Source organism: Arvicanthis niloticus, chromosome 10 (genome assembly GCF_011762505.2).
Source record: "Arvicanthis niloticus isolate mArvNil1 chromosome 10, mArvNil1.pat.X, whole genome shotgun sequence".
Taxonomy (NCBI): domain Eukaryota; kingdom Metazoa; phylum Chordata; class Mammalia; order Rodentia; family Muridae; genus Arvicanthis; species Arvicanthis niloticus.
In genome coordinates, this window is record NC_047667.1 from 9,899,594 (window position 1) to 9,924,749 (window position 25,156).

Below are 25,156 nucleotides of genomic sequence, written 5' to 3' on the forward strand. Positions count from 1 at the left end.
GGCTAGTCTTGCCAGCCAGATTGCTCTAGGAGTCACTGGCTCTGACTCCCAAGTGTTGAGAGGTCAGGAGGTCACCATATGTGCCCAGCTTCTGTTGGGTGCTGAGAATCTGAATTCCAGTAGCAGCAGTGCTCACCCACTCTCTCCATGTCTCACCACAGGTATCTCCCACATGGCTGCAGAGGAGGCCACAGTCACCGTTCGCCTCATCCGTTCATTTGAGCATCGGAATTTCAGACCCGTGGTATATCATGGAGTTAACTTGCATCAAACTGTAAAGGAATTTATAGTATTTCTAAAGCAAGGTATGGGGAATTAGAGCTGCATGTTTCATTTGTGTTTTGACAATGAGAACATCTGACCATGATGTTAAGAATAATCTTTGAAAAGCACAGAATTAGGCTGGGCCTAGTGCTGTGCATCCACATTCCCAGCACTCGGGACATAGAGCCGAGATGTTCATGACCTCAAGCTAGCTGGGGCTATATAGTGAATTTTATGCCAATCTGGGAACATAGAAATATTTTGTGCTTCAAAAACGAAACAAAACAAAACCAACTAAGAAAATCACCAAAACTTTTCCACCAGCCAGAAGCACTTTGGAAGCTGGTGGTAGAAGAGGCTAGGCTAGCCCATGTCCTGGGCTGGCCCGCATCCTGAGTCCTGCCATCAGCTGCTCCAGTTTGTCAGTGAGTACTGTGAACACACACACCAGCGGTTTAATACCATCATCTTTAGCCTCAAACAAACTAAGGTCCAGGACAGGAGAGGTGACTGGCAAGTGCCTGCCCCACACATTCGTGAGGAGGACACATGTTTGATTCCCCCAGAACCCATGCAATACAGAAATGAAGGTATGTAGCTGTAATCCAGCTGGGGGCTAGAGGAGGGTGGGGACGGAGTATCCCTGGGGCTCACTGTCTAGTCTGTCTGCTACATTGGACACAGCTTGGGTCCCAGAACCCTGGTTAGGAGTAGCAAGAGAAAAGAATAGACACACAGACACACACACAGACAATGACGCTGGGATCAGGTGAGATTAACTGTTACCTCTGCTGTCTGGAACTTCAGCATGTTTATTAGGTACAGCATGGTGTGTGTGTGTGTGTGTGTGTGTGTGTGTGTGTGTGTGTGTCTTAGCTAGTCTAGGCAGGCGCTTTCCGATTTCCGTAGTCCCAGGCTCTAAGCTTCTGGGAGGAGGAAGCTGCAGTTACTTATCTTTGCACCCACACCCATTCTCAGATGCCCAAGCTTTGCCATCCCTCTTGAGCCTGGCCCAAATGATAATGGCTTAGCCAGTTTAATGCAGGCCTATTGGTCTTAGGGTCGTTAACAGGCCTCGCTCACATCAAAATACACATTCCCCAGGATGTAGTGCACTCCAGGCTCCCTCTGCTCCTTTCGCCTGCCTGACAGGGTTGGTGAGCTCCAGGTTCAGAGAGAGACTGTCTTAAAAGTAAAGCGGAGAGAGTGAGGAAGACGGCCATCACTGATCTCTGGTCTCCTTATACATATGCATACATAAACATGTACACACACACACACACTAAGAAAGTCAGGTTTGCCTGCAGTGTGTTTCTGTCTTTGGAGGCGGGATGGCAAGGGAGTGAAGTGTAGCTGACACAGTTGTATTTCTGGCACTCGGGAGTCTTGCTGGGGAGTATGGCTGTGGCGGCAGGGAGCTGCAGAAATCAGGAGAGCTCTGATCTCTGTGGTCTCCGTGATGGGACAGTCTTTACATTTTCCTTATATAATTATTGTGTATGTGTGTGTGTAGTGGGTGCTTATGTCACAGTGTGCATGTGGAAATGAGAACAACTTGCAGGATCCAGTTCTCCCCTGGGGATCCAACTCAGGTCGGCAGGCTCAACCGCAGACCCTTTTACTAGCTGACATCTCCCTGGCCCAGGCATGAGAGTCTTGTGGTGGCGCTACTCTCTCATCCTGAGTGTGCAGCCCTCGTTCTGAGAGGGTCTTACTGCTCTTCAATACTGAAGCATCCCAAGGCGTCTGATACAGCATCCAGCATGTGCTTTTATTCTTTTAAGTCAGGTAAAATTGATATAGAGTACACTGCACAGTTTTAAATACATAATTTCATGAATTGGAAACTCAGTGATGCTATATCTATATTTTTACTGTTTATTTACTTATTTTCCATTTTTGTGCATACGTGCATGCCGGTGTGTATGTGTGTACATGTGTGAACTCACTAAACGTGGCCCCCCGTCTCTGCCTTCTGAGGTTGGAATTAAAAGCAGCCTCCATGCCCACCGACTTGATTCATCGGATTGAACTCTGGTAGTCATATTTATGTGGCAAGGATTTAAACCATGAAGTCATCTCTCCAACTGTGTGTGTGCGTGTGTGTGTGTGTGTGTGTGTGTGTGTGTGTGTGCGAGCTGTGTGTGTGATAATGATGAAGGTCATCACCAGAGTTACTTTTCAGAGACTTGGAGACCCCTTTGCTTGAAGCCCTCGCCTTTCTCTTGGGTCTGTGTAGGTGTCTGTTGGGTGACTCAGACAAGGAGGCAGGTCTGGGTTTCTCTGCACTCACGTTGTCTGTGACCCTTTGCCTCCCTAACTTTTGGTCAGATTGTGTGACGTGTCAGTCACTCATGTGTACTTGGGAGGTAGTAAATAATGGCTTGCACGAAACTCACCCAATCTTTCTTTTCTCTTCAAAGCCAAAAGATGTCGAGGCAGGAGTGGCTAGGTGTTTTCCAGGTTTCAAGCAGGTGTGTTTAACCTGCAGCCTGAGGTCCACGTGTGCCCCAGGATAACCTGCAGTCCGAGGGATAACCTGCAGCCCGAGGTCCACGTGTGCCCCAGGATAACCTGCAGTCCGAGGGATAACCTGCAGCCCGAGGTCCACGTGTGCCCCAGGATAACCTGCAGCCCGAGGACCACGTGTGCCCCAGTATAACCTGCAGCCCGAGGACCACGTGTGCCCCAGGATAACCTGCAGCCCGAGGACCACGTATGCCCCAGGACGGTAGAAAAGGAGTGGAGTAATTGGCTCGGGTGTTAAGAGTGCTTGTTGCGTTTCGAGGACCTGGGTTTGATTCTTTTCCTTTACACTGGAACAGAATAACTACAGTTCTGGGAGATGGAGGCTGTTTTGGCCTCTTGGGTACTGCACCCATGCTGTGCATACACAGCCAAGGGGGAGCACACCCATACACATAAGCAGGTTTTAAACTTACTGAAGTTATTATGATTTCTCTACTCTTTTTTAACTTGAGTAGGCTGTTCTTGAGCATGAACTCTGTAGATGACATATCTGTGGCAACGAAGACCATGATGTTGTGATTACAGGTGTACTGACCTCTGATTTTACGGCCCGGTTCATTCCAGTGGGGAAGGGGCATAGGAGTGCCCGGCCACCCTTGCCTCGCTTACACTGGGTTAAGGTCAGGCCAGGGAGATAGCGGAAGGTAAACAGCCGTGGACAGCAAGCCTGAGGACCCCGTGCAATCTGAGGGTCTACGCGGTGGGAGAAGGGAGCCAGCTTCCACAGGCTGTGCTCTGGCCACCAAAAGTGTGCTGTGGCACATACGTCTACACTGATAGACAATACATAATTAGAAATGTCATTTAAAAATTGATGTCTTTTTCCGCTATCTTCCTGGTTTTATGGGCATTTTGAGTAAATGGTTATAAGTGTCTGTCTGTATTTTTACCACATGCGTGTAGTGCTAGCGCAGGCCAGAAGAGGGCACCAGATTCTCTGGAATTGGTGTGATGGACAGTTGTGAGCTGCCACTCAGGTCCTGGGAGCTGAAGTTTGTTTCTCTGAAAGAGCATCCTGTGTTCTTTACTGCCTCGCCCTCTCTCCAGCTGTGAGTGAATTCTTTCCCTGCTCCATCCACTGGTCCTTAATTCCAAGGGCTCTCTTTTATTTAAATAAATGGGCTTGGTTTGGCAACAGCTTTCCTTAGCTTATTTTAAAGCATTTTTTGTTTGTTTGTTTTTGTTTTTTGAGACAGGTTTTCTCCGTGTAGCTCTGGCTGTCCTGGAACTCACTCTGTAGACCAGGCTGTCCTGAAACTCAGAGATCTGCCTGCCTCTGCTTCTCAAGTTCTGGGATTAAAGGCGTGCACCATCACTGACCGACTATATGTTGCTGTGTTCTTAACTATTAGGGGGACTTTGATATTTAATATTAAAAGATAATGTTATAGAGGAGAAAAAGTAACTTTTCCTTACTCTTAAGTTCTTAAAAATATCTGTATATGTATGATGTGCGCACACACAGACAGACACACGAGCACACACCCATGCGTGTGTGTGCGCGCACACAGTCATGTGTCATAGAGTACATATGGAGGTCAGATGACAACCCATGTCAGTTTCATTTTGTTTGAGACAAGGTGTCTTGTGTTTCCTGCTCTGAACTGTCCTGTGAGCTCCCAACGATTTTCCTGTCTCTGCCTGTAGCTCAGGGAAGGATTACGGCCATGCGCAGCCATGGCAGGCTTTATATGGGCCCTGGGATTCAGTCGAGTCTTCACATTCACATGGCAAGGGCAAGCAAGTGCTTTACCCAGGTCATCTCCCCAGCTCCAGCCTTGTAGTTCTCAGTTGAAAGGGCAGGTGAACAAGAGAAAACCAGCAGGAGTTTGTTGCTAAGTCTGCTCCGTATCTGTTGGCTACCTAGGGAGTGAAAATTTCTCAGAGAAGCAAGGAAGAGGTCTTAGAAAGAGCTGGAAGCTTGGGAACAGAGGGAGCACAGAAGGCCTGGTTGTCAAAGCTTTTCAATACGGCGCACTCTGATGCCCCTGCAGGCTGATTGGGGGCACAGCAGTCTCCTAAGGTTCTGTGCTCTTGGCGGGTGGGGGAGAGGCTATGTTTTAGGCGAACAGGGAGGGTCCGGAGCATAAGACATCAGCTTTTATCTCCAAACAATTCTTGTGCCAGGTAGACATATATTGGGGTGGCATGTTCTGGTCACCCCAGGTGCCAGTTACAGAGTGGCCTGCTTTTTCCTCAGTGTGGTAGGATTTTGAACTACAAACAGATTTCTACAGAAGTATTTTCAAATTATTTTAATATTTTATAACATTTTATTTATTCTCTCTCTTTCTGTGTGTGTGTGTGTGTGTGTGTGTGTGTGTGTGTGTGTGTAGGAAGGAAGTCAGTTCTTTCCTTCTTCCATGTGAGTCCTGGAGATGAAGCTCGGTGGTGGGTGCTTTTACCTGCTGCTGAACCATCTCACCAGCCCGTGTTTTCAAATGTTCACGTTAGAGGGTCCTAGTGTTTCTTGGTATCAATACAGCAAGAGCTGTGATATTCTTGGTACGGCAGCAGAATGGGTACCTCTTAAAGTCTTAGAAATAAGACGTGAATCCAGTTGCCATGGTGGCACAGGAAGTTGTGGTTTCCCTGGCCGTGCTGTTCTTTGCTTACCAGGCACCAGCGAATGAGTCATTCACAGTAACTATTGGTCACCACTGTTTCCTGTAGAACAGTGGAGCTTGTCATAGCTACATCCTCAGGCCTGGGTGCTTGACTTTCCACTTGCCGAGGGAATGACATAACTACTGCCTGTTTTTATTAGGTATGTGGGGGAGGTGTAGCTATGAAAGAGAACTGTGGGGGTGGTGACCATGTTACTCAGCTGGTAGAGTGCTGACCCATGTTCAAGGCCCTGGGTTCCATCTTAAACACTGCATGAATTGAGCATGATGGTGCACATCTGTCATCCCAGCACTCAGGGGGTGGGGGGATGGTGCACATCTGTCATCCCAGCACTCAGGAGGTGAGGGGATGGTGCACATCTGTAATCTCAGCACTCAGGAGGTGGGGGGATGGTGCACATCTGTAATCCCAGCACTCAGGAGGTGGGGGGATGGTGCACATCTGTCATCCCAGCACTCAGGAGGTGGGGGGATGGTGCACATCTGTCATCCCAGCACTCAGGAGGTGGAGGGATGGTGCACATCTGTCATCCCAGCACTCAGGAGGTGGGGGGATGGTGCACATCTGTAATCCCAGCACTCAGGAGGTGAGGGGATGGTGCACATCTGTCATGCCAGCACTCAGGAGGTGGGGGGATGGTGCACATCTGTCATCCCAGCACTCAGGAGGTGGGGGGATGGTGCACATCTGTCATGCCAGCACTCAGGAGGTGGGGGGATGGTGCACATCTGTAATCTCAGCACTCAGGAGGTGGGGGGATGGTGCACATCTGTCATCCCAGCACTCAGGAGGTGAGGGGATGGTGCACATCTGTCATCCCAGCACTCAGGAGGTGGGGGGATGGTGCACATCTGTCATGCCAGCACTCAGGAGGTGAGGGGATGGTGCACATCTGTCATGCCAGCACTCAGGAGGTGGGGGGATGGTGCACATCTGTCATCCCAGCACTCAGGAGGTGGGGGGATGGTGCGCATCTGTAATCCCAGCACTCAGGAGGTGGAGGGATGGTGCACATCTGTCATGCCAGCACTCAGGAGGTGGGGGCAGGAGAACCAGAAGTTCAAGGTCATCTTCAGCTACTTAGGGAGTTTGAGGCAAGCTTGTGTCACAAGAGAGTTGGTGTCAAAAACAAACAAACAACGAAAAACATGAGCCAGGCAGTGGTGGTGCACACCTTTAGTCCCAGCACTTGGGAGGCAGAGGCGGGTGGATTTCTGAGTTCGAGGCCTGCTTGGTCTACATAGTGAATTCCAGGACAGCCAGGGCTACACAGAGAAACCCTGTCTTGAAAAACTAAGAAAACAAACAAAAAAGAAAAACAAGTGAGCTTTAGGGTGTGGACTCTTGAGTTGTGAGTTCTGTGTCCAATCCTGTCATCTGGTTCAAGATCTTAGAGAACTCTGAAAAGCTGGCGGGAGCACATATTTGCATTTTGTGTGCATACACTGTGGTGTACACATTTGCATGGTTGAGCACAAGCAGGCTGGCGTGCACATGTGCACATAAAATTCATAAATGCAAATATGTAGCCCCACCAATTCATGAAAAGGTCATCCAGTTTGATGCTGAAGAACTTTTCGGTAGTAGTAACTTGGGCTACCCTCACCTGTAGATCAGGTGCTGGGTCAAAAATCTTAGCTAGATTGTCTCTTCTCTTCCTTTTAGCCTCCCTTTTGAGCAGGAATTGGCAGTATCCTTAGACATGAACACAGGGAGAACAAAGAAATTAAGAAGGATGGGGGGGGGGCTGGAATTTAGTAGCAACGATGGTTCAGTTGCTAAGGGGGCTTGGTGTATAACCTGGGGTGCCATCATGGGCCCACTCCTAGTGGCCCACTTTCTGTAGCAAGCCCACTTCCTAAAGGCTACAGTGCCACCAGCTGGGACCAAGTGTTCACATTCAGACCACAACAGGATCCCACTCTGTAGCCAGGGCTGGCCTTGACCGGGTGGTCCTGCCTCAGTCTTCTAAGCACTTACTCGTATATTTTGATTATAGAAATACCATGATCTATTTCCTTCTATAGATGACCAGTTTTCTGTAGTAGCATCAAAAGAGTGCAGAAATCAATCATAGAGATGAGATGAGATTCATAGTAGTCTTTGCTTTAGAAGCAGTTGGTATTTTTAGGATGTCAAATCCTACTTGCGAATGTTAGGCCATTCTCTGTGACAAACGGTGATGGCTTTGTCCAGCTTTTGGTTCTGAGTTACTTCTTCACATCCTGTTACTCCTGCGATGTTGCTTTGTGAAGCAGCCAGAGGGGGCGCTGCAGACTCACTATCATAAGTTTTTTTCTTTTCCTTTATTTGGTATATGTGTGCATGTCCATGTTGGTATGTGTTCATGAATGTATGTGGGCATGTGGCAGTCAGAGGTCACCCTTGGATGTCCTTGCTCAGGTACAAGGACATCCACCTTTTTTTTTTTTTTTTAAGGGTGATTTATTATGTGTACTGCCATGTGCATCAGTTGCCCGTGGAGATCAGAGGGTGTTAGATCCCTGGAACCGGGGTTACGGGCAGTTACGAGCCACCTGATGTGGGTGCTGAGAACTGAACCTTGGTCCTCTGCAAGAGCATATGTGTACTTAACCACTGAGCCAGCTCTCCAGCTCTCTACCCTTTTTAAATTTTGCTTGAGATAGGATCTGTCCTTGGTTGGCTTAGAGCTCACTTGCCAGCCTAGGCTAGCTCACCAGTACCCCAGGGATCCTCCTGGCTCCAGTGCTGCCTCACCCTCCTGTTACATGGATGCTGGTTATTGAACTTGGGTGCCCATGCGTATGTGGTGAGAACTTTGCTGACTGAGCCATCTCTTAGGCCCTGGTATTCCCTTTTTATCTTTCCGTATTTCTTTGCACTTAGTAGCCCCTAGTTTCCTCCCTCAACTGTGTACGTTAGAATCCTGCATGGGCCACAGTTAGTGAACACGCCACCATTGAGTAAAGTTTATTTTTTAATTTTTATTTTGTTTTTCTTGCTCAAGGTTTTCAGAGAGGTTCTACTTTACAGTTCACTGTCATGGCTTTGTTTTTAAACTTTGTTTTATTATGGTTGTGTATAGTGTGTGCGTGCCTGTGTGGGGTCAGGGGACAAGTTTATGGACTCATTTCTCTTCTTCTCATTATATGTGGGTCCCAGGGATCAAACGCAGGTCAGACAGTTTGTGTGGCGGGCATGTGTGGCAGCTGGCCTGCCTTCCTGTAGGCCATCATTGTCCTTGGGCTCCTCTCGGTCATAATGGTTACTCTGACTTGGCCTGCTTCCGGCAGTTCTGAGGACTGGCTGTTGTATTCGAGGATTCCCTTTGATTAGAGCAACAGTTCTCAACCTGTGGGCCATGGCTTTTGGGGGTCAAATCTCAGATATCCTGTATATCAAAGATTTGCATTTTGATTCATAACAGCAGCAAAATTAAAATATGAAGTAGCAATGAAAATAACTTTATGGTTGGGGAGTCACCACACCATGAGGAACTGTGTTAAAGGGCCACAGCACTGGGAAGGTTGAGAACCGCTGGGTTAGAGTTGGCTGGGGAGTCTTTATGTGTTTGTGGGGTTATGGCTTCTTGGGAGGAAGATCATGGAGACCCAGTCAGTCTCCTCACATCCTATGACAGCATCTGCTTTGCACGTGCTCTGTACTTGTTAATGTGGACCCCAAAGCAGTGGGACATGTTGTCAGTGTAAAATGTGTTTTCTCCCTCTGAGCTGTACTTTTCTCCTCCCCCCCCCCCACACTCTGTGTGTGTGTGTGTGTGACACATTCTCACTTACCTGAGTCTGTTCTCAACCTGACTATGTAACTGAATGACCTCGACCATCTAATCCTCCTGCCTTGACCTCCCAACCGTTTGAAGTACAGGCCTAGACCACTTCTTTTGGTCTGTGCAGGGTTGGAAAGCAAACCAGGAGCTTCACTCACGTTAGGCAAGCAGTCCACTGACTAAGCCCATGCCCAGCCCCCAGTGTCCATAGTCTGGAAGTTATTTCTGTGCACAGTCTACAGTCTGAGAGCAAGGAGTTACCCTCCAGTCCCTGAGGGTGGGGTTTTTGTATCATTTATATTAAATTCTTCTACATGGATAAATTTATTTATATTTAAGTTTCTATTTATATTAACGAGTGGATTGTTGTAGCTCTGGCATTTGGCATTCAGTTGATATTCTTGTCATGTATACACATGTGCACACATGCATGCGTGTTAACTATTTCATTTCTGGTATAACCAGATGTTCCAGGCCTACCCCAGCCACAGCTACAGGGACTTCACCTTCTTGGAGCCTCGGTGCTCACAATTGCCAGGTGAAGCGATTTGACTGTGTTTCTTCCTTCTTGGGAGTTTAGGAATACCTGCCACCTACCAAGGGCAAATTTTAGGTTGTAACGACACAGTGAGAAAAGCAGGCTGTGGCCTCTGGCCTCCCTTTTGTGCTGAGCACTGCCCAGCAGTTTTAGAAGACAGTTCTTGGGGCTAATGAATGAACAGAAAATGGAGACATTTTAGGTAAACCAGCCTGGCTATAGCAACATCCATGGAACCAGTGCCCATGGGGTTGTCAGTGGACAGGACCATGGAGCTGAGATGTAAGAAAAGCATGTGCATCTTGGTTCCTGTCTCTGCATCTGCACAGGACAGTAGCAGCAGAGACGGGGCTCTTCACTGCTCCCTTTCGAGGAGTCCGTCATCTGGATTAGGGCACATGAGTGGCTCACAATAGTAAAGCATTCAGTACATGCATTTCCTTCCTCCCCTCCTTCCTCCCTGTCTGTGCTTACCACCTTTACTCCAAACCTGCACACTAATTGTTCTGTAGTTGCTTTGTTTGCCTGGAGAGACAGCTCAGAGGCTAAGACTCTTGTTCTTCCAGAGGAAACAAGTTTGGTTCCCAGCACCCATGTCAGGCAGCTCACCACTGCCTAAAATTCCAGCTCCAGGGAGCCTGACCCCCAGGACTCTGCAGTTTCCTGCAGTCATGTATGTACACCCGCCCCCAGATACCTAATTAACAATAATAAAATAAATCTTGAGAAAAATAAAATTGATGTATTTTTATGAGACAGAATCTTATGTATCCCAGGATGGAATCAAAATTTCCTGTGTAGTCAAAGATGACCTTAAATGTCTAATCCCCCTGCCTCAACTTCCCAGGCAGTAGGAGTATAGATGTATCACCATGCCCGGTTTGTGCAGTGCAGGGATGTGTGCTTCCACTAACTGAATTCCATGCCCAGACCCTGTTTGTACTACTATAGCTTTCTAGTGTGTTTGGAACACAGGCATTGTGATTCCCGCTGTGCTTTCCTTCTTACTCAGCAAAGCCATTTGTGGGGCTTTTGTGGTCCCATGGGAATGTTAGCACTGGCTCTTTCTGTGAAGCTTATCACTGGGACCTGGAGAGTGATTACATTGTCTATGTGTAAATGTGCTGGATTATGAAAGGTGGCTCAGCTGTGCTGTACCAGTGTGAGCACCCAAACTTGGACCCCTTGCATCTGTATAAAAGCTGGCACTGTGGCACATGCCAGTGCCGGGGAGGCAGAGATGGAATCCTGGGGCCCAGTCCAGCTGAATCAGCAAGTTCCAAGTTTAGTGACAGACCCTGTCTCAGAAAACAAAGTGGTGGTTGAGGAAGATGGTTTTCTTAGTCAGGGTTTCTATTCCTGCACAAACATAATGACCAAAAATCAAGTTGGGGAGGAAAGGGTTTGTTCAGCTTACACTTCCACACTGCTGTTCATCACCAAAGGAAGTCAGGACTGGAACTCAAGCAGGTCAGGAAGCAGGAGCTGATGCAGAGGCCATGGAGGGATGTTACTTACTGGCTTGCTTCCCCTGGCTTTCTCAGCTTGCTTCCTTATAGAACCCAAGACTACCAGCCCAGGGATGGCACCATCCACAATGGCCCCTACCCCCTTGATCACTAATTGAGAAAATGCCTTACAGCTGGATCTCATGGAGGCATTTTCTGAACTGAAGCTCCTTTCTCTGTGATAATGACAGCTTGTGTCAAGTTGACACAAAACCAGCCAGTACAATGGTTGACATCAGTGTCTACCTTTCCTACATGCATGCACCTGTATACACAGGGACATGCACACATTTGTATACACAGAGAAAGTGGGGGGAGAGGGAAAGAGGAGAGGGAGCGCGAAGAGAGTGCACACATGCACACGTACCAGTCTGCTGTGCGCCTGACTCATTGGTGCTTGGCTTAGGGAATCTCACATGCAGCTGTAATGAGAGCAGCACTGAAGGTCTCAGCCCGGGCTGTGTCCAGGACTTGCTGCAGGATTCACCACTGGACCTGTCATGAGTGGGTATTGGTAACTGCTCATCGCCCTGTAAATAAGCGTTTTACTTCCACTTGGGTATTGTTGGCCCTTTGAAGTGCATTTTCCATGCCTTCTGTTTGTCTCTTTGTTTAGCTTTCTTTGGTTTTCATTTTCCCAGAGCTGAGGATTGAACCCAGGGCCTCGTGTACGTCAAGCAGGTTCTCTACCATTGAGCCATATCTCCGCCTCTCCTTATCTCAGTAGAGAATTCCCTGTTAATCCAATGCATTCCTGTTATTGGAAGACAATGGAAATCCTCTTCCCTTGTCCCCATCTGAGCAGAGCACTCCCATGCAAGTGCAAGCAAATAGCAACATACATACTTTTATTATTTGTTTATTATTTTGTGTGCGGGAGTGCACAGTCCGTGATGTGCATGTGGAGATCTAAGGACAATTTTGTGGAGTCCTTTCTCTCCTTCTGCTCATGTGGGTTCTTGGGTTTGAACTCAAGACACCAGGTTTGTGCAGCAAGCACCTTTATCCACTGATCCATCTTGTTGGCCCCAGAATAAATACTCTGATTTCACCCTCTGTTGCTTAGGTGGTCTCCTACAGTGATGTTCCCCTCACACCTCTTTGCCCTTGACATAAATACTTTGAAAATCTTACCTTAACAGAATGCCTCTTCCTTTTCTTTTAGACTTGAAAACTGTTTCATTGTGCAGATTAGAGACTGTATTTAACACATACCGTACTGAAGGTCATTTGGATTTTCCCAGAGCGTTGCCACTGTGAACATTGTTTCACTTGGTGCCTGTGTACACGGTCACCTCACACACATGTGTATGTGCAGTCTCATACATGTGTGTGTGCATATATGCATATGTGTGTGTATGAATGTACATGTACGTGTGCCACAGTGTTTGGAGGTCAGAGGACAGTCTCATTCCGCTGTGGGTTCTGGGAACCATGGGGTTTGCATTTGACCTACCTGGCCATCTCTCTGTTCTTACATATTTTGATAAATGCCAAAAATTGCCTCTGTAGGTGCTGTACCATCAACTGCTAATAGTTAATGTTAATAGTTGGGATTTGGAATCTATTTTTAAAAAGAACGTCTACTCTGTATCATTGCATAACCTCCGCTGAGTTAGAATATTTATTTTAGATGGTATCTGAGTAATATTGTTCTGGGCCACTGGTTTCCACTAGTTGCCAAAATCCCTTAAAAGTGCCTGTGATTCGTGTGCTAAGCAAACATCAGTGATATAAAAAGAATAGCTCATACTTGCATGATAGTCCATGTTTTGAGTGTACATAGATAGCCTTGAATTTAAAAAGGTAGTAGCTCTTGTGTATTCGGGGTGTGTGTGTGTGTGTGTGTGTGTGTGAGAGAGAGAGAGAGAGAGAGAGAGAGAGAGAGAGAGACAGAGAGACAGAGAGGCAGAGAGACAGACAGAGACAGAGACAGAGAGAGAGAGGTGTGCTTGTTGGTATGGGTGTATGCACGTGTGTGTTCAGATGCACATTAGGGGAGCACACATTCATGTGTATGGTAGTGTGTGTATGTGTGTGTGTGTGACTATGTACTTGTTGGTACGGGGGTTTGCACCTGTGTTCAGATGCACATTAGGTGAGCACACATTCGTGGTGAGGCCTGAGACCCATGTCTTTCCTTGATCATTCTCTGCCTTCCTTTTTTGAGAAAGGTCTCTCACTGAACCCGAAGCATCTTTATTGGGCTAGGATGACTGCCTGCCTCCAAGGGTCCTCCTGGATCCACCCTCCCCCCAGTGCTGGGATCCCACAAGCATGCCACTGTCATCTGGCACTTTCTGTGCGTTCTGGGGGACTGGATCCGTATGCTTCTGCAGCAGGTGCTTTCCTGGCTGAGCCGTCTCCCCAGCCCCAGGAATGGTCCATTCAGTAGTTTCAGGAACTTCTCAGGTCAGTGGCTGGCTACCAGCTCAGCAGCTCAAGGAGGGTTTAGTTACAGTTGATGGCCCCTGGCTCTTGATGGTGCTTTAGCATCGTTTTGTCTGATGGTTCAAATTGGCTTAGCCTGCAGTTGGGGATGTGGCTCAGTTGGGTGTGTGTTTGAGTTCCATCCTAACACTATGTAAACCAGGCATGCTAACACACACGGGTAGTCCCAGCTTTCAGGAGGTGAGGGCTGGAGAATCAACAGTTCAAGGTCATTATTGGCTGCACATGGAGCTGATGGACAGCCTGGGCTACACGAGACCTTATTTAAGGAAAGGACAAAGAAAAAAGAATCTTGACTACGGGTCTTGTAGCAGAACTGAAATACTCTGCATCGTATTGGAATATTTTGTAATGAAAAAAATTACCATTTTCTCTTGCAGATGTCCCTTTGAGGACTAGCCTGCCACCGCCCCTCAGAAATTACAAATATGGTAACCATTTTTTAAAATTATTTCATAAGATTTATGATTTTGCATTATTTTTGTTGACATGAATCTAACTGTGATACTCAAATATTAATTTGCTATAAATTAAAGTCCCTTTGGAGGGGCAGGAGGCACAGCTCCCATATCGGTAGGGAAGTTTGTTGAGGAATACATGAGGCATAGCACACTGTGAACGTCAGTTATAACTGTGGAGAAGTAGCATGCGTGTGAGGAATAGCTGGGCAAAGTTGTTTATAAATGAGGTTTCTTTGCCAAGTCATCAGAGAAGAGAACCAGCTGGGGACTAAGAATTAAAGGAAGTCGTTTAGGGTTGTAGGTGTGGCTCCATCTGCAGGCTGCATGGTTGGTGTTCACGAAGCCCTGGGTTTCATCCCCTCCCTAGTAGCACTGAGTGCCATGGTGGTGCACACTTGTTGTCCAGTACTTAGAGGGCAGAGACAGCAGAATCTGAAGTGCAAGGTTATCCTCAGCTACATATGGGATTCAAGGCCAACCTGGGACACATAGGACCCTGTCTCAAAAGGTACTTTAATCTTTTAAAGGCTAATAACTTGAACGTGCTAGTTTTGTTTGCTGCAAGTAGTGACCTAAAAAATCCAGTAGCAGGAGCTGGGGGTGGGCTGGGTGGCAGATGCTTGAATGCTTACCTCGTATGCACAAAGTCGTGTTCCCTACTGCTGCTGCACACTGTGGCTAGTCCCTTAGCACCCGGGAGGTGGAGACACGATGCTCAAAATCACCCTTAGCTATAAAGCAAGGTGTAAAAGCCAGCCTGGGATACATGGCACCTGTCTCACAAATAAGTAAGTAAATAAATAGATAAGGGTTGGTAAGATGGCTCAGCAGGTAGAGACACCCGATACCCATCCTGTCCACCTGAGTTCAATCCCTGGGACCCACAAATAATGGAAAGAGAGAACTGACCTTCACACATTATCCTCCACCTTGGTATTCATGTACACACACACACACACACACGCACACGCACACGCACACGCACACGCACACGCACATGCACACACACACACACACACACACCATAGTCTGTTATAAACCCATCTGCTCCCTCATTCTTAGTAGAGCGGCACTCAGCAAACTTGGATTTCAGACCCTGCTTGAAAGTGACAACGCACCTAATAAATATTTCTGCTAATTAGTGCAGACATTTGAAAGTGTAAATTTTTTATAACCTTAAGTCATTCTCCAGAGTGGCTTTTCATCCCGTTCCCATCTGATAGGGCAACTGATGACCTACAATCTTTCCAAATCACAATCTCTGTGTGCCTGCATTTTAATACCTGGAGTCTAATTGCGAGGTCGCAGAGGCAGCAGGCAGGAGATGGAGGCCCTGAGTGGAAAGTGCTTTGATTGATGAGACCCACAGCATTTCCATACTCAATATTGGAGCAGAGAAAGGAATAAGAAGCATGATTGAGGTAAATATGAAACCTCTCAATTGTGGCTTTCACCGCTCCTGAAAGAGAACGCTTTGAATAGAATCTCAAAACCATAAGCACCAATCCACCTGCAAATTACATATAGTTTCCCTTTTTTGCATATTGTATTGTGTGTGTGTGTGTGTGTAGGCAAATGTATACAATGTCAGCTTTTTCAAAAGATAAATTTTAAGATAGAGCAGAGCTTGGGAGACGGAAGTCGCTCATCTGGTAAAGTGCTTGCTGAACACTGAGGCTCTGAGTTCACTCCCCTCTGATGCGTGTAAAGCATGCTAGGCACAATGGCGCATTGTAATCCCACAGCTGCGAGGGTAGAGACAGATGTGTTCTTGGGGCTTGTTGGCCAGACCAACCTAATGTAATCTGTGAGCCCAGGGCCACTGAGAAACTCTGTCTCAAAAGCAAATAAATAGCAGTGTGGGTGGTTCCTGAGGAAGGACAGTCGACGTTGTCCTCTGGTTTCACACTCACCCTCTCACCCTAACCCTACACACTTGAGTATACACACACACACACACACACACACACACACATCACAACAATATAGAATAAGCTAGTGTAGCCATCAGAGATTCCCTGGGGTAGCCATGTGTCATTAGATGACTCTGTCTCAGTTACCCACGGCATCACAGTGTGTGTGCATGGTCAGGGGAACTGGCAGAAGAACAGGAGGGAATTGCAGAAGCAGTGGGTCCTGACAGGCATGGCGAGGCTCTTTGGGTGCGTGTGACTGTGTATCAGTCAGTTGCTTTTTCTCACTTAGGAAAGAAAGGCTTGGTGCATCGCCGGCTGGCCTTGAACTCCAGATTTTCCTGCCTCTGCCTCCTTCAGCAAATCCTACTGGCCTGGGCCAAAAGACAAGGAGCTGAAGGGGTTTGTGACCCCATGGGGAGAGCAACAGTACCAACCATCCAGAGTTCCCAGGGTCTAAACCACCAGTCTTGGAGCACCTAGGGAGGGACCCATGGCTCCAGCTGTATATGTAGGGGAGGAGTACCTTGTTGGGCATATGTGGAAGAGGAAGTCCTTGGTCCTGTGAAGGCTGGATGCCCTTTTGAGGGCGAGGAGGTAGGAGTGGGTAGGTAGGTGGGGGCACATCCTCATAGAAGCAGGAGGAGCGGGGATGGGATAGGGGGCTTCTGGGGGGGGGAATGGAGAAAGGGGATAACATCTGAAATATAAATAAAACATCCAATAAAATAATAATTTAAAAAAAAAAGGAAAGGCTTGGTGCTGGCTTTTCACCTCCCCTGGTTCCTGTCTGGTCTGTGGAGACAGGACGGTGCAGCGCGCTAGGTGCTTATGAGTAGAGTCAGCTCTAGTTGGTTGGTCGTTGTGCTGTTGGGTGAAGGGCGATCACCCTTAGAACCACCAGAGTTGGCGATCTCTGAGACCCTCCCATTTAATTAGCATCTACATCTGTTCATTCAGCCATTCATCCCAGGGGCTCAGCCACCATGCATTTGGACCCAGAGTAATCTTGATTTCTATATTCTTTGCGGATGCTAAACCTTGTATGGGGGTTTTAAAATTATATTTATTTATTGTTTGTTTGTAGTAGAATAATTCTAGTCCAGCAACATGGCTACTCTGGCAAGGGATCACATCTAAAGACCTAGGTCTGTGTAATCCAGCTGGAATACAGACATGCCCTTAGTACACACCTTTAATCCCAAAACAATGACGTCTAATTTAGGGGCAGACAAAGTGACAAATCAGAGAACGGTTTGACAGAATGAATCAGAGATAGGATACACCCAAGTCTCATGAGAACAGACAGGAAAGAGGTTACTTAAGGGAGAGTCAGTTCAGTTCAGAGCAGTTCAGTTCATGGACCTCAGAGACATTTTTTTTTTTTTTTTTTTTTTTTTTTTAGAACAATTCAGTGAGAAGCTGAGAGAAGCCAGTTTGAATCGGCCATCTTGGAGAGGAGTTTGGGCCTGAACAGCTGAGTTGGACCAGCCAGCCAGAGTTCAGAAAGAGCTAGAAAGGATGAGCTTATTCAGCAGTGAGCCTCTGAAACAACAGTTACATCTGTGAAAAATTACTTTTACAGTTTGTTTGTTTGTTTTTTTGAGACAGCCTCTCAATGAAACTTGGAGAGGCCCGGAACTTGCTATATAGACCAGGCTGGCCTCAAATCACAGAGCTCTGCCTGCCTCTGCTTCCTGAGTGCTGGGATTAAGTGTGTGCTGCAACACTGGCAAGCATTGTGGGTTTTTGAGGCAGTATGAAATTAAACAGTGCATGGGCTAGTGTATTAGATACTCCACAGATATACAGTGCTCTTTATCTCAAACAGTTAGAATCCCATTTTCTCTGTTGTTATAACTATGTGTATGAATTTTTGTCAGTGTATACACACACACACATACACACACATACACACACACACACATATGTGCATGCTGTGCATAACTGGAGTTCTTGACAGTTGTGAACCAGCATGTGTATGCTTGGGACCAGGAAGCAAACCTGGATCCTCTGTAAGAGAAGCAAGTGTTCTTTTTTTTTCCCCAATCATAACTTTTATTGGATATTTTATTTACATTTCAGATGCCATCCCCTTTCCCCATTTCCACTCCCTAGAAAACCCCCATCCCATGCCCCCTTTTCCTTTTTGCTTTTATACATTTTTTAAAAAATGTTAATAAAAGGCTTTATAAGTTTGTTAATGCTCAATCAGAAGTGTAACCCAAGACCCAATCTAGATATATCAACTAACTTTGACTGGCGGAGACACGTGAACATCTGCCTCCATGTCTGGCCCCTATCTCTCTTTCTCTCTCATCACCTAGCTCCTCCTCTACTTACTCCTCCCACCTTAGCTCCTCCTACATACCACCCTTCCTGTTAAAGTAAAACTTTTCTCTCAAAATATAATTAGAGCATAATTAGAAGCAAGTGTTCTTACGTGCTGAGCAACCTTTACAACATATATATGTTTAAAGATTTATGTTATTTTTATCTGCATATGTGTCTGTGTGTGTTTCCTTGGAGGCTAGAGGAAAGCATTGGACCTCCTGAAGCTAAGTCACAGATCACAATCATGAGCTACCTAGCATGGGTCCTTGTCCTCTGAAAGACCCACACACACTCTTAACCTGAAGCCATCTCCCTAGCTCCATAATAGTGTGTTTATAAAATTATATTTCTCAAGGAATTTTAATAAGGAAAGATGTTTTTGTTAATAAAGTAGTTTGTGGGATTTTTTTGAAAAGGTGTCAAAATAAGCCTGTCTGTAATTCCAGCACTTGGGGAGCTTGGAACAAAAGACTTGGGAGCTCACGACTGGCCTTGACTGCAAAGCAAGTTCAAAACCAGCCAGGGGAAACAGATCTATCTCAAACAAACAAAAATCAAAACCAAACAAAAGCAAAAAACAAACAGATCACCCCAAAGTCAGCATGAGTGATGATGTCACTGTAGAAGGGACATTTTTCTTTGCTTTCTTTGGTTTTGCCAATTTTATTGAAGAGAAAAATCTGGTGAAAATGTTTGCTCAAAACATTTTTGGCCTGATTTTTTTTTTAAATGTAGCTTTCCTTGTATGGGTTTTCTAAACACACTGGAGCGTTTATTTCACATTAGGGTCTGGAGAGATTTCTTAGCAGTTAGAGTACGTGCTGCTTTTGCAGGGGACCCAGGTTCAATACCCAGCATAGATGTGGTTCCTCACAGCCATCCTTGATACAGTTCCATGGGGATCGCATGCCTTCTTCCAACTTTTGATGGCACCAGGCTCAAACATGGTGCATATACATCCACACAGCCAAAACACTCATAACATATAATAGAACATGAATAAATCTAAAAGATATATTTTGCATTAAACAGTAGCTCATTTGTTAAAGAGCTTGCTTTGTGCATCCAAGGACCTTAGTTTGATCCCAGGCACCATGTATAAAAGTGCAGCCTGGTTGTGGTCCCTTGAGATGGCAGCATTGAGGAGGTAGAGACTGGCAGGTTCCTGCAGTGTGCTGGTTAGCCAGCCTTGCTCACTTGGACGGCCAGGTAAGCAGAGTACGTGAGTTCTAGGTTCAGTGAAAGACTGTCTTTAAACACTGCCTGGCTAACCAGAGGGGAAAGACACCTGACATCGCCCTCAGGCTTCTGTGTGTGTGCACATAGATACACGCACCCCATGCACAAACACCTGCAACACTCATACACACATGTGCATGCACACACATGTGCACACATATAGACACAAAAAGACATAACAGATATTGGTGTCTTTTGGGCACTGGCCTGCTCACATGACTGCTGAGCGTAGGTAATGTTTGAATTCTGAAGGTAACAGCATTTGACCTGCAGGCCTTGTAGCTTCCCTAAGGGCTGAGTGGTCTTTATAAACCACTTTTCTCACTTGTGTCTTTTTTACTTTAAAGACAGGGTGTCACCATGCAGCCCTGGCCAGAACTTGCCCTTTAGAACAAGCTGGCCTGGAACTAATAGAGATGTGCCAGCCTCTGTCTCCTGAATGTGCAGATTAAAGATGTATATTACCATGCCTGGCTGTTGACATGATTGGCTTTTTAATTGTTCATGGTTGGCTTGTAGTATCTATAGAAGTTAAATCAGAGTTACGTGTTTGCATTTCAGACTGCGCGTGTTCCATTGTTCCATGCCAAAGACCTAGACTTTGAACCCACATAGACATGTCTGACCCACAGGCCTCATGAAGCCCAGTACAAAAGTGATACATACTTAAAACATTACCAAGTTTTTGTGATTTGTTTTTTGCAGTTCAATGGCTCTCAGTTGTGAAGTTTGTAGATGACAATGTCATGTCTCTCAGTGTCAAAGGGTTGAACACTTATCAATTGAAAATATTTTCTCTATCCCTCTCCCTTTCTCTTTCTCTTTTTCTCCCTCTCTGTTCCTCTCTCCTCTGTTTATTCCTCTCCCCTTCCTCCCTGTTGTCCCTTCTTCCTCCAACCAGGACCTTCATATGCCACTAAGCTCTACCTCTGGTCCCCTATACTTTTGAATAATTTGCTAAAATGCATCATCTTTTACAGTTGAGCAGATTTTAAATAGGTATGTTCATAAAGAAAGAGTTTCTGTTTTTCCAGTTTCTTCATCTAACAATTGTAGCAGACATTTTTAGATACATTTGTGTGAAGAAATAACTTGTTTTGTTTTTCTTTCAGATACACTAAAGATTCTTCATCAAGCCCACAAAGCAAAGGTGTGTGTAGGGGTGTATCTGATAGGTGGGGTATCTGCTGGGTGGGGTATCTGCTGGGTGTGGTTTCTAATGGGTTTGGTATCTGCTGGGTGGGGTATCTGATGGGTGGGGTATCTGATGGTCAGGGTTTCTGCTCTATACTACCTCCACAAATGTTGCTGGAATTGGGAATAAGCAAATGGACTTGTGTGTCTAAAATATCTCCTATTCTAGAAATGATTTTTTGGAGTTTTGCTTGCTTGCTTGCTTGCTCTTCTTTTCTCTCCTCCCCCTTCCTTTCCCATTAAAGAGGGGGGGAAAAAAGAGGTTTGGGAGATGGTTTAGTCAGTAGTGTTTACCTTACAGGCATGGGACCTGAGTTCTGATCCCCAGCACCCAGTAAACGCAGTGGTGCACACCTGTAATCTCAGCACTGGGAGGGTGGAGATGAGATGGGCGGGGCTGGAGCTTCGGTTTGACTTTATGGATGCTAAGTGTGCGTTGCTCACCGTGCACGAGTGAGGATGTGGTGAAAGGAGACTTTTGTGAGGTCCATGAGGAGGTGGCAGCCTCAGAGAAGGATTGCACATTCTTCTGAAGTGGATGAGGAGGAAGAGCCAGGACACTGCTTCTCCCTTGGCTCACACTGTCGCAGGCCTTGCTGGCTTCAGCATTTTCTGATTGGATTGTCTTAAACGACAACCACGTCTGTCTTTTCTATGTGCACCTGAGGTTTCCCATGATACCTCAAAGAAAAGGCTTTAAAAAAGAAATTACATGCTGGGCAGTGGTGGCACACGCCTTTAAGCCCAGCACTTGGGAGACAGAGGCAGGCGGATTTCTGAGTTCGAGGCCAGTCTGGACTAGAGTGAGTTCCAGGACAGCCAGGGCTACACAGAGAAACCCTGTCTCCAAAAACAAACAAACAAAAAATTACAACAACAAAAATAGCAGAAATTAAAGAAAGTAACTGACATGGAAAGACATCTGGCATTTACATGAAAACATATAGATACGTATTCTCCACATACATACAAAAGCCAAGTCGGGCAGCGAGATCACTCAGTGGATAAAGGCACCTGTTGACATGCCTGACAGGCTGAATTAAATCTCTGGGACCTGCATGGCAGAAGTTGTCCTCTGACCTCTGTTGTGGGACGCATGCATCCAGTCATCATACACACATGTACACGGTAAATAAAATATAATTTAAAGGTTTAAATAGTCATGTATACTTGTTAGTAATAAGTCTTTTTAAAAGGAAATAGCTGGGCATGGTGGCACATACATTTAATCTCTGCACTCAGCGGCCAGGGAGGAGGATCTCAGTTCAAGGCCAGCCTGAATTACATAGTGAGTTCAGGACAGTTAAGACTACATAGAGAGACCCAGCCTCCAAAAGGGGGAGGGGTGTTAGTTAACATATGCATAAAAAATACCTACCACCTATTTAGACAAAATAGACATAGAATGTAGTATAAACCCAAGTTGTATTTAAAAGAAAAAATCCAATTGTCACCTGGCAGCATAATGTCTTTCACATTCCTAATTCTGCACCAGAAATAAAGGCCCAGAAGTAAATACTGGTACTCTGTATGCACCTGCAGAGGCACAGGCTACCCTTCCAAAGTGTCCCTTACCCTGAAGGGAGCAATGTGTTTCTGTGTTCTGTGCTTTTGTTTATATGATCCTGAAATGCTCACGTAAGGTTCTGATCAGTGGTGTGCTTCTCGGGCAGGATGGGACATCTTTTCTCTTAAGCCTCATTGGCTTTGCACAGAGTTCTCATTGAAGCCATCAGCTCAATCTTATGTGAATTGCTCAAGGATGAGGGACATACCTTATGTGGGTACGTGTATGTCTGTATGTGTGTATCTATACATGTGTGTATGGAGACAGGCAAGCACATGCATGTGAAGACCAGAGGTCAACATGGAGCGTCTTCCTCAATTACCCTCCAGTTTCTATTTTGGGTTTTGTTGTTGTTATTATTTTGAGACAGTCTCACTATGGAGGTCTAGCTGATTTGCAACTTGCTATGTAGACCCAGCTGGCCTCAAACTTGCAGAGATGTGCCTGCCTCTGCCTTGAGATCGCTGGGATTAAAGGCATGTGCCACCAAGCCTGGCTTCCACCATAGCACTTAGGCTCGTGATTTAGCTGCACTGGCTGGCTTCTCCCCAGGATCATCCCTTATCCCTTCTCCATTTTGTCAGCACTGGGATTGCATGCATGCACCACTATGCCCAGCTTTTGACCTCTGGTCCTTGAATTTGTTTGGCAAGCACTTCATCAGCTGAACTGTGAGTTGCCGCAGCCTGAGGGACCATAGCTTATATCCATGCCTCTTCATACCTCTAGCACCTGGTGTAATGCCTGGCTCATAAGAATTTTTATAGAGTTCAAAATCTTTATTGCATTTTCATTTACTCATTGCATGGACATATGGGTGTGTGCGAGCCGTGGTGCCTGTGTGGAGCTCAGAGGGCAATTTTCAGAACTTTCTCTGATCTCTCATCCCACCATGTAGATTCCCAGCATCACCTGTGGGTCCTCAGGCTTCAGGTGCTGCCCTCTGAGCCGTCTCACTCACCCCCCACCCCCAACAAGAGTAGTCATGAATTAATCACATTTTATTCTTGTTTCAAGTCACTGGTGCAGTTGTAAACTCAAGCTTTCAGGTAAACCTGTGTCATACATGACAGAAGCAAGCGCCCGTTGGCTTCGGGTTAGGGACTTGGTGACATTTATTGCATAAGAAAATTTGACAGTGTCTCAGTATATTGTGCTCATGCATGTTGGGGGCTGCAACGTGGCAGAGATATGCCTGCTGGACCTCAGCACCCCCTCACCAGTGTGTCTGTGAGCAGTAGCCAGAGGAGGATGTTGCTGGCCTGCCCCATTGTTCTCTATGATACTCCCCTGAGACGGGATCTCTCAAGAAGAGATCAGAATTAGGCTGGCAGGCAGACTTCTGTCTGTCCTCTGTATGGTACTGAAGTCACAGGCACCTTAAGCTTGTTGAGGGTACTGGGGATTTGAACTCAAGTCCTCATGCTTGAACAAAGAATATTCTTTCTCAGTGATCCATCTCTCCAGCCCTATAGCCATATTTTTAAGAGAGAAAAAAGTAAGACTTTAGAAGACAGCGCATGCTACATTTCTGTTTGCACAGCAGGGTTTACGGGATCTCCTCACGTGTGGCACATAGCGCAATGGTGTCAGGAAGCACATGCAGGTGCAGGCTCTGCAGAGGAGAGCTCTGTAGCCGGGGCTAGCGGACAGGAGACTTTCTAATCTTCACTCTTTATGTGCTTAGAGAATGCTGTATTTAGTCTCTGTGTTCTGAAAGAACTTTTAATAAAGCATTACTTTTTTTTTTTTTCAATAAATGTTCTCTGGAGTTCAAGGCCCCTTGTAGTGAGTGAAATTTATGAGCCATGGATATGGCATCTGGCTTCTGGAGCTTCTGTTTGGGTAGAGGACAGACCCTTCTGTTGAGTCTGTCTCAGATATATTCTAGAAATAGGGTAGACTGGGATTGGGAGATTGTTTAATCAGTAAAGTGTTTGCCTTGCAAGCCTGAGGAGCAGAGTTCAGGTCCCCAAGTCTCACATAGAAAGCCAAGTGTGGTGGCAAACATGTAACCAGCATTGGAGAGGCAGAGACAGGCAGATCCCCAGAGCTCATGGCCGGTGAGGCCGGCTAATCAGTGAGTTCTAGGTTCAGTGACAGTTCCTGTTGCAAAACTAAGGTGGAGTAGAAATTGAGGAAGTCACCTAGCATTGACTCCTGGCCTGCATTACACACCACACACACACATACATGGAACTAGAATAGCCTGCTAAACAGCTGGATTCTGATTGGCAGGTGGCACTGTGTGCTGTTCAGATGAAGACAACAACTTCAAACTGTTTCCCTTGATGTCCAACTAGATTTGTAAACATCACTGGAGGACAAACATCCACGACACTCCAAATCACAAGACAGTTAGTGAGACACAGGCTGAAATCATTGTCAGCTTGGCAGGGTTTTTAAACATGTGCCCTTGGGGCCACTTAAGACCAGTTTCCGTCTCTCAGAAGTCACATTCTCATAAACATATCTCCAATTCTACCTCTGATGAGCCACATGCCCTGAGCCTGCATGTTTGCAAATCTTCCCAGGTTCTTGTGATGATGATGATACCACATGGTGACAGCAGACATAGAACACTTAGCACTGAGGGTCCAGACGGCTGTCACACCCCTACTACCAGGGAAAGAGGAAGCTGTGTCCTTTTCCTTTCTCTAGCTGCAAGGTAACCGAAGCTTGGAGATATTTTTAGTTTAGGCAGAGGGAATCTGAATTGTAATTCTGGTTTGACTCCAAAGCCTGTCTGTAGTGTGTAGTG

General features: G+C 46.3%; 1 protein-coding gene across 10 annotated transcripts in view; it reads left to right on the forward strand.

Annotated features, from left to right (window-relative positions):
* Positions 1-25,156, forward strand: part of C10H2orf76 (chromosome 10 C2orf76 homolog) — a 64,076-nt gene that overhangs the window by 24,892 nt on the left and 14,028 nt on the right. For 6 of the 10 annotated variants that reach the window (XM_034513412.2, XM_034513413.2, XM_076941038.1 and 3 more), the window contains 3 exons: positions 162-305; positions 14,068-14,118; positions 20,747-20,784. In XM_034513412.2, the coding sequence (XP_034369303.2) occupies positions 162-305; positions 14,068-14,118; positions 20,747-20,784 (233 nt within the window). Of the gene's footprint in view, positions 1-161; positions 306-588; positions 690-14,067; positions 14,119-20,746; positions 20,785-25,156 lie in introns of those variants that run through there. The other 4 variants (XM_034513414.2, XM_076941043.1, XM_076941044.1 and 1 more) reach the window with 3 other exon arrangements.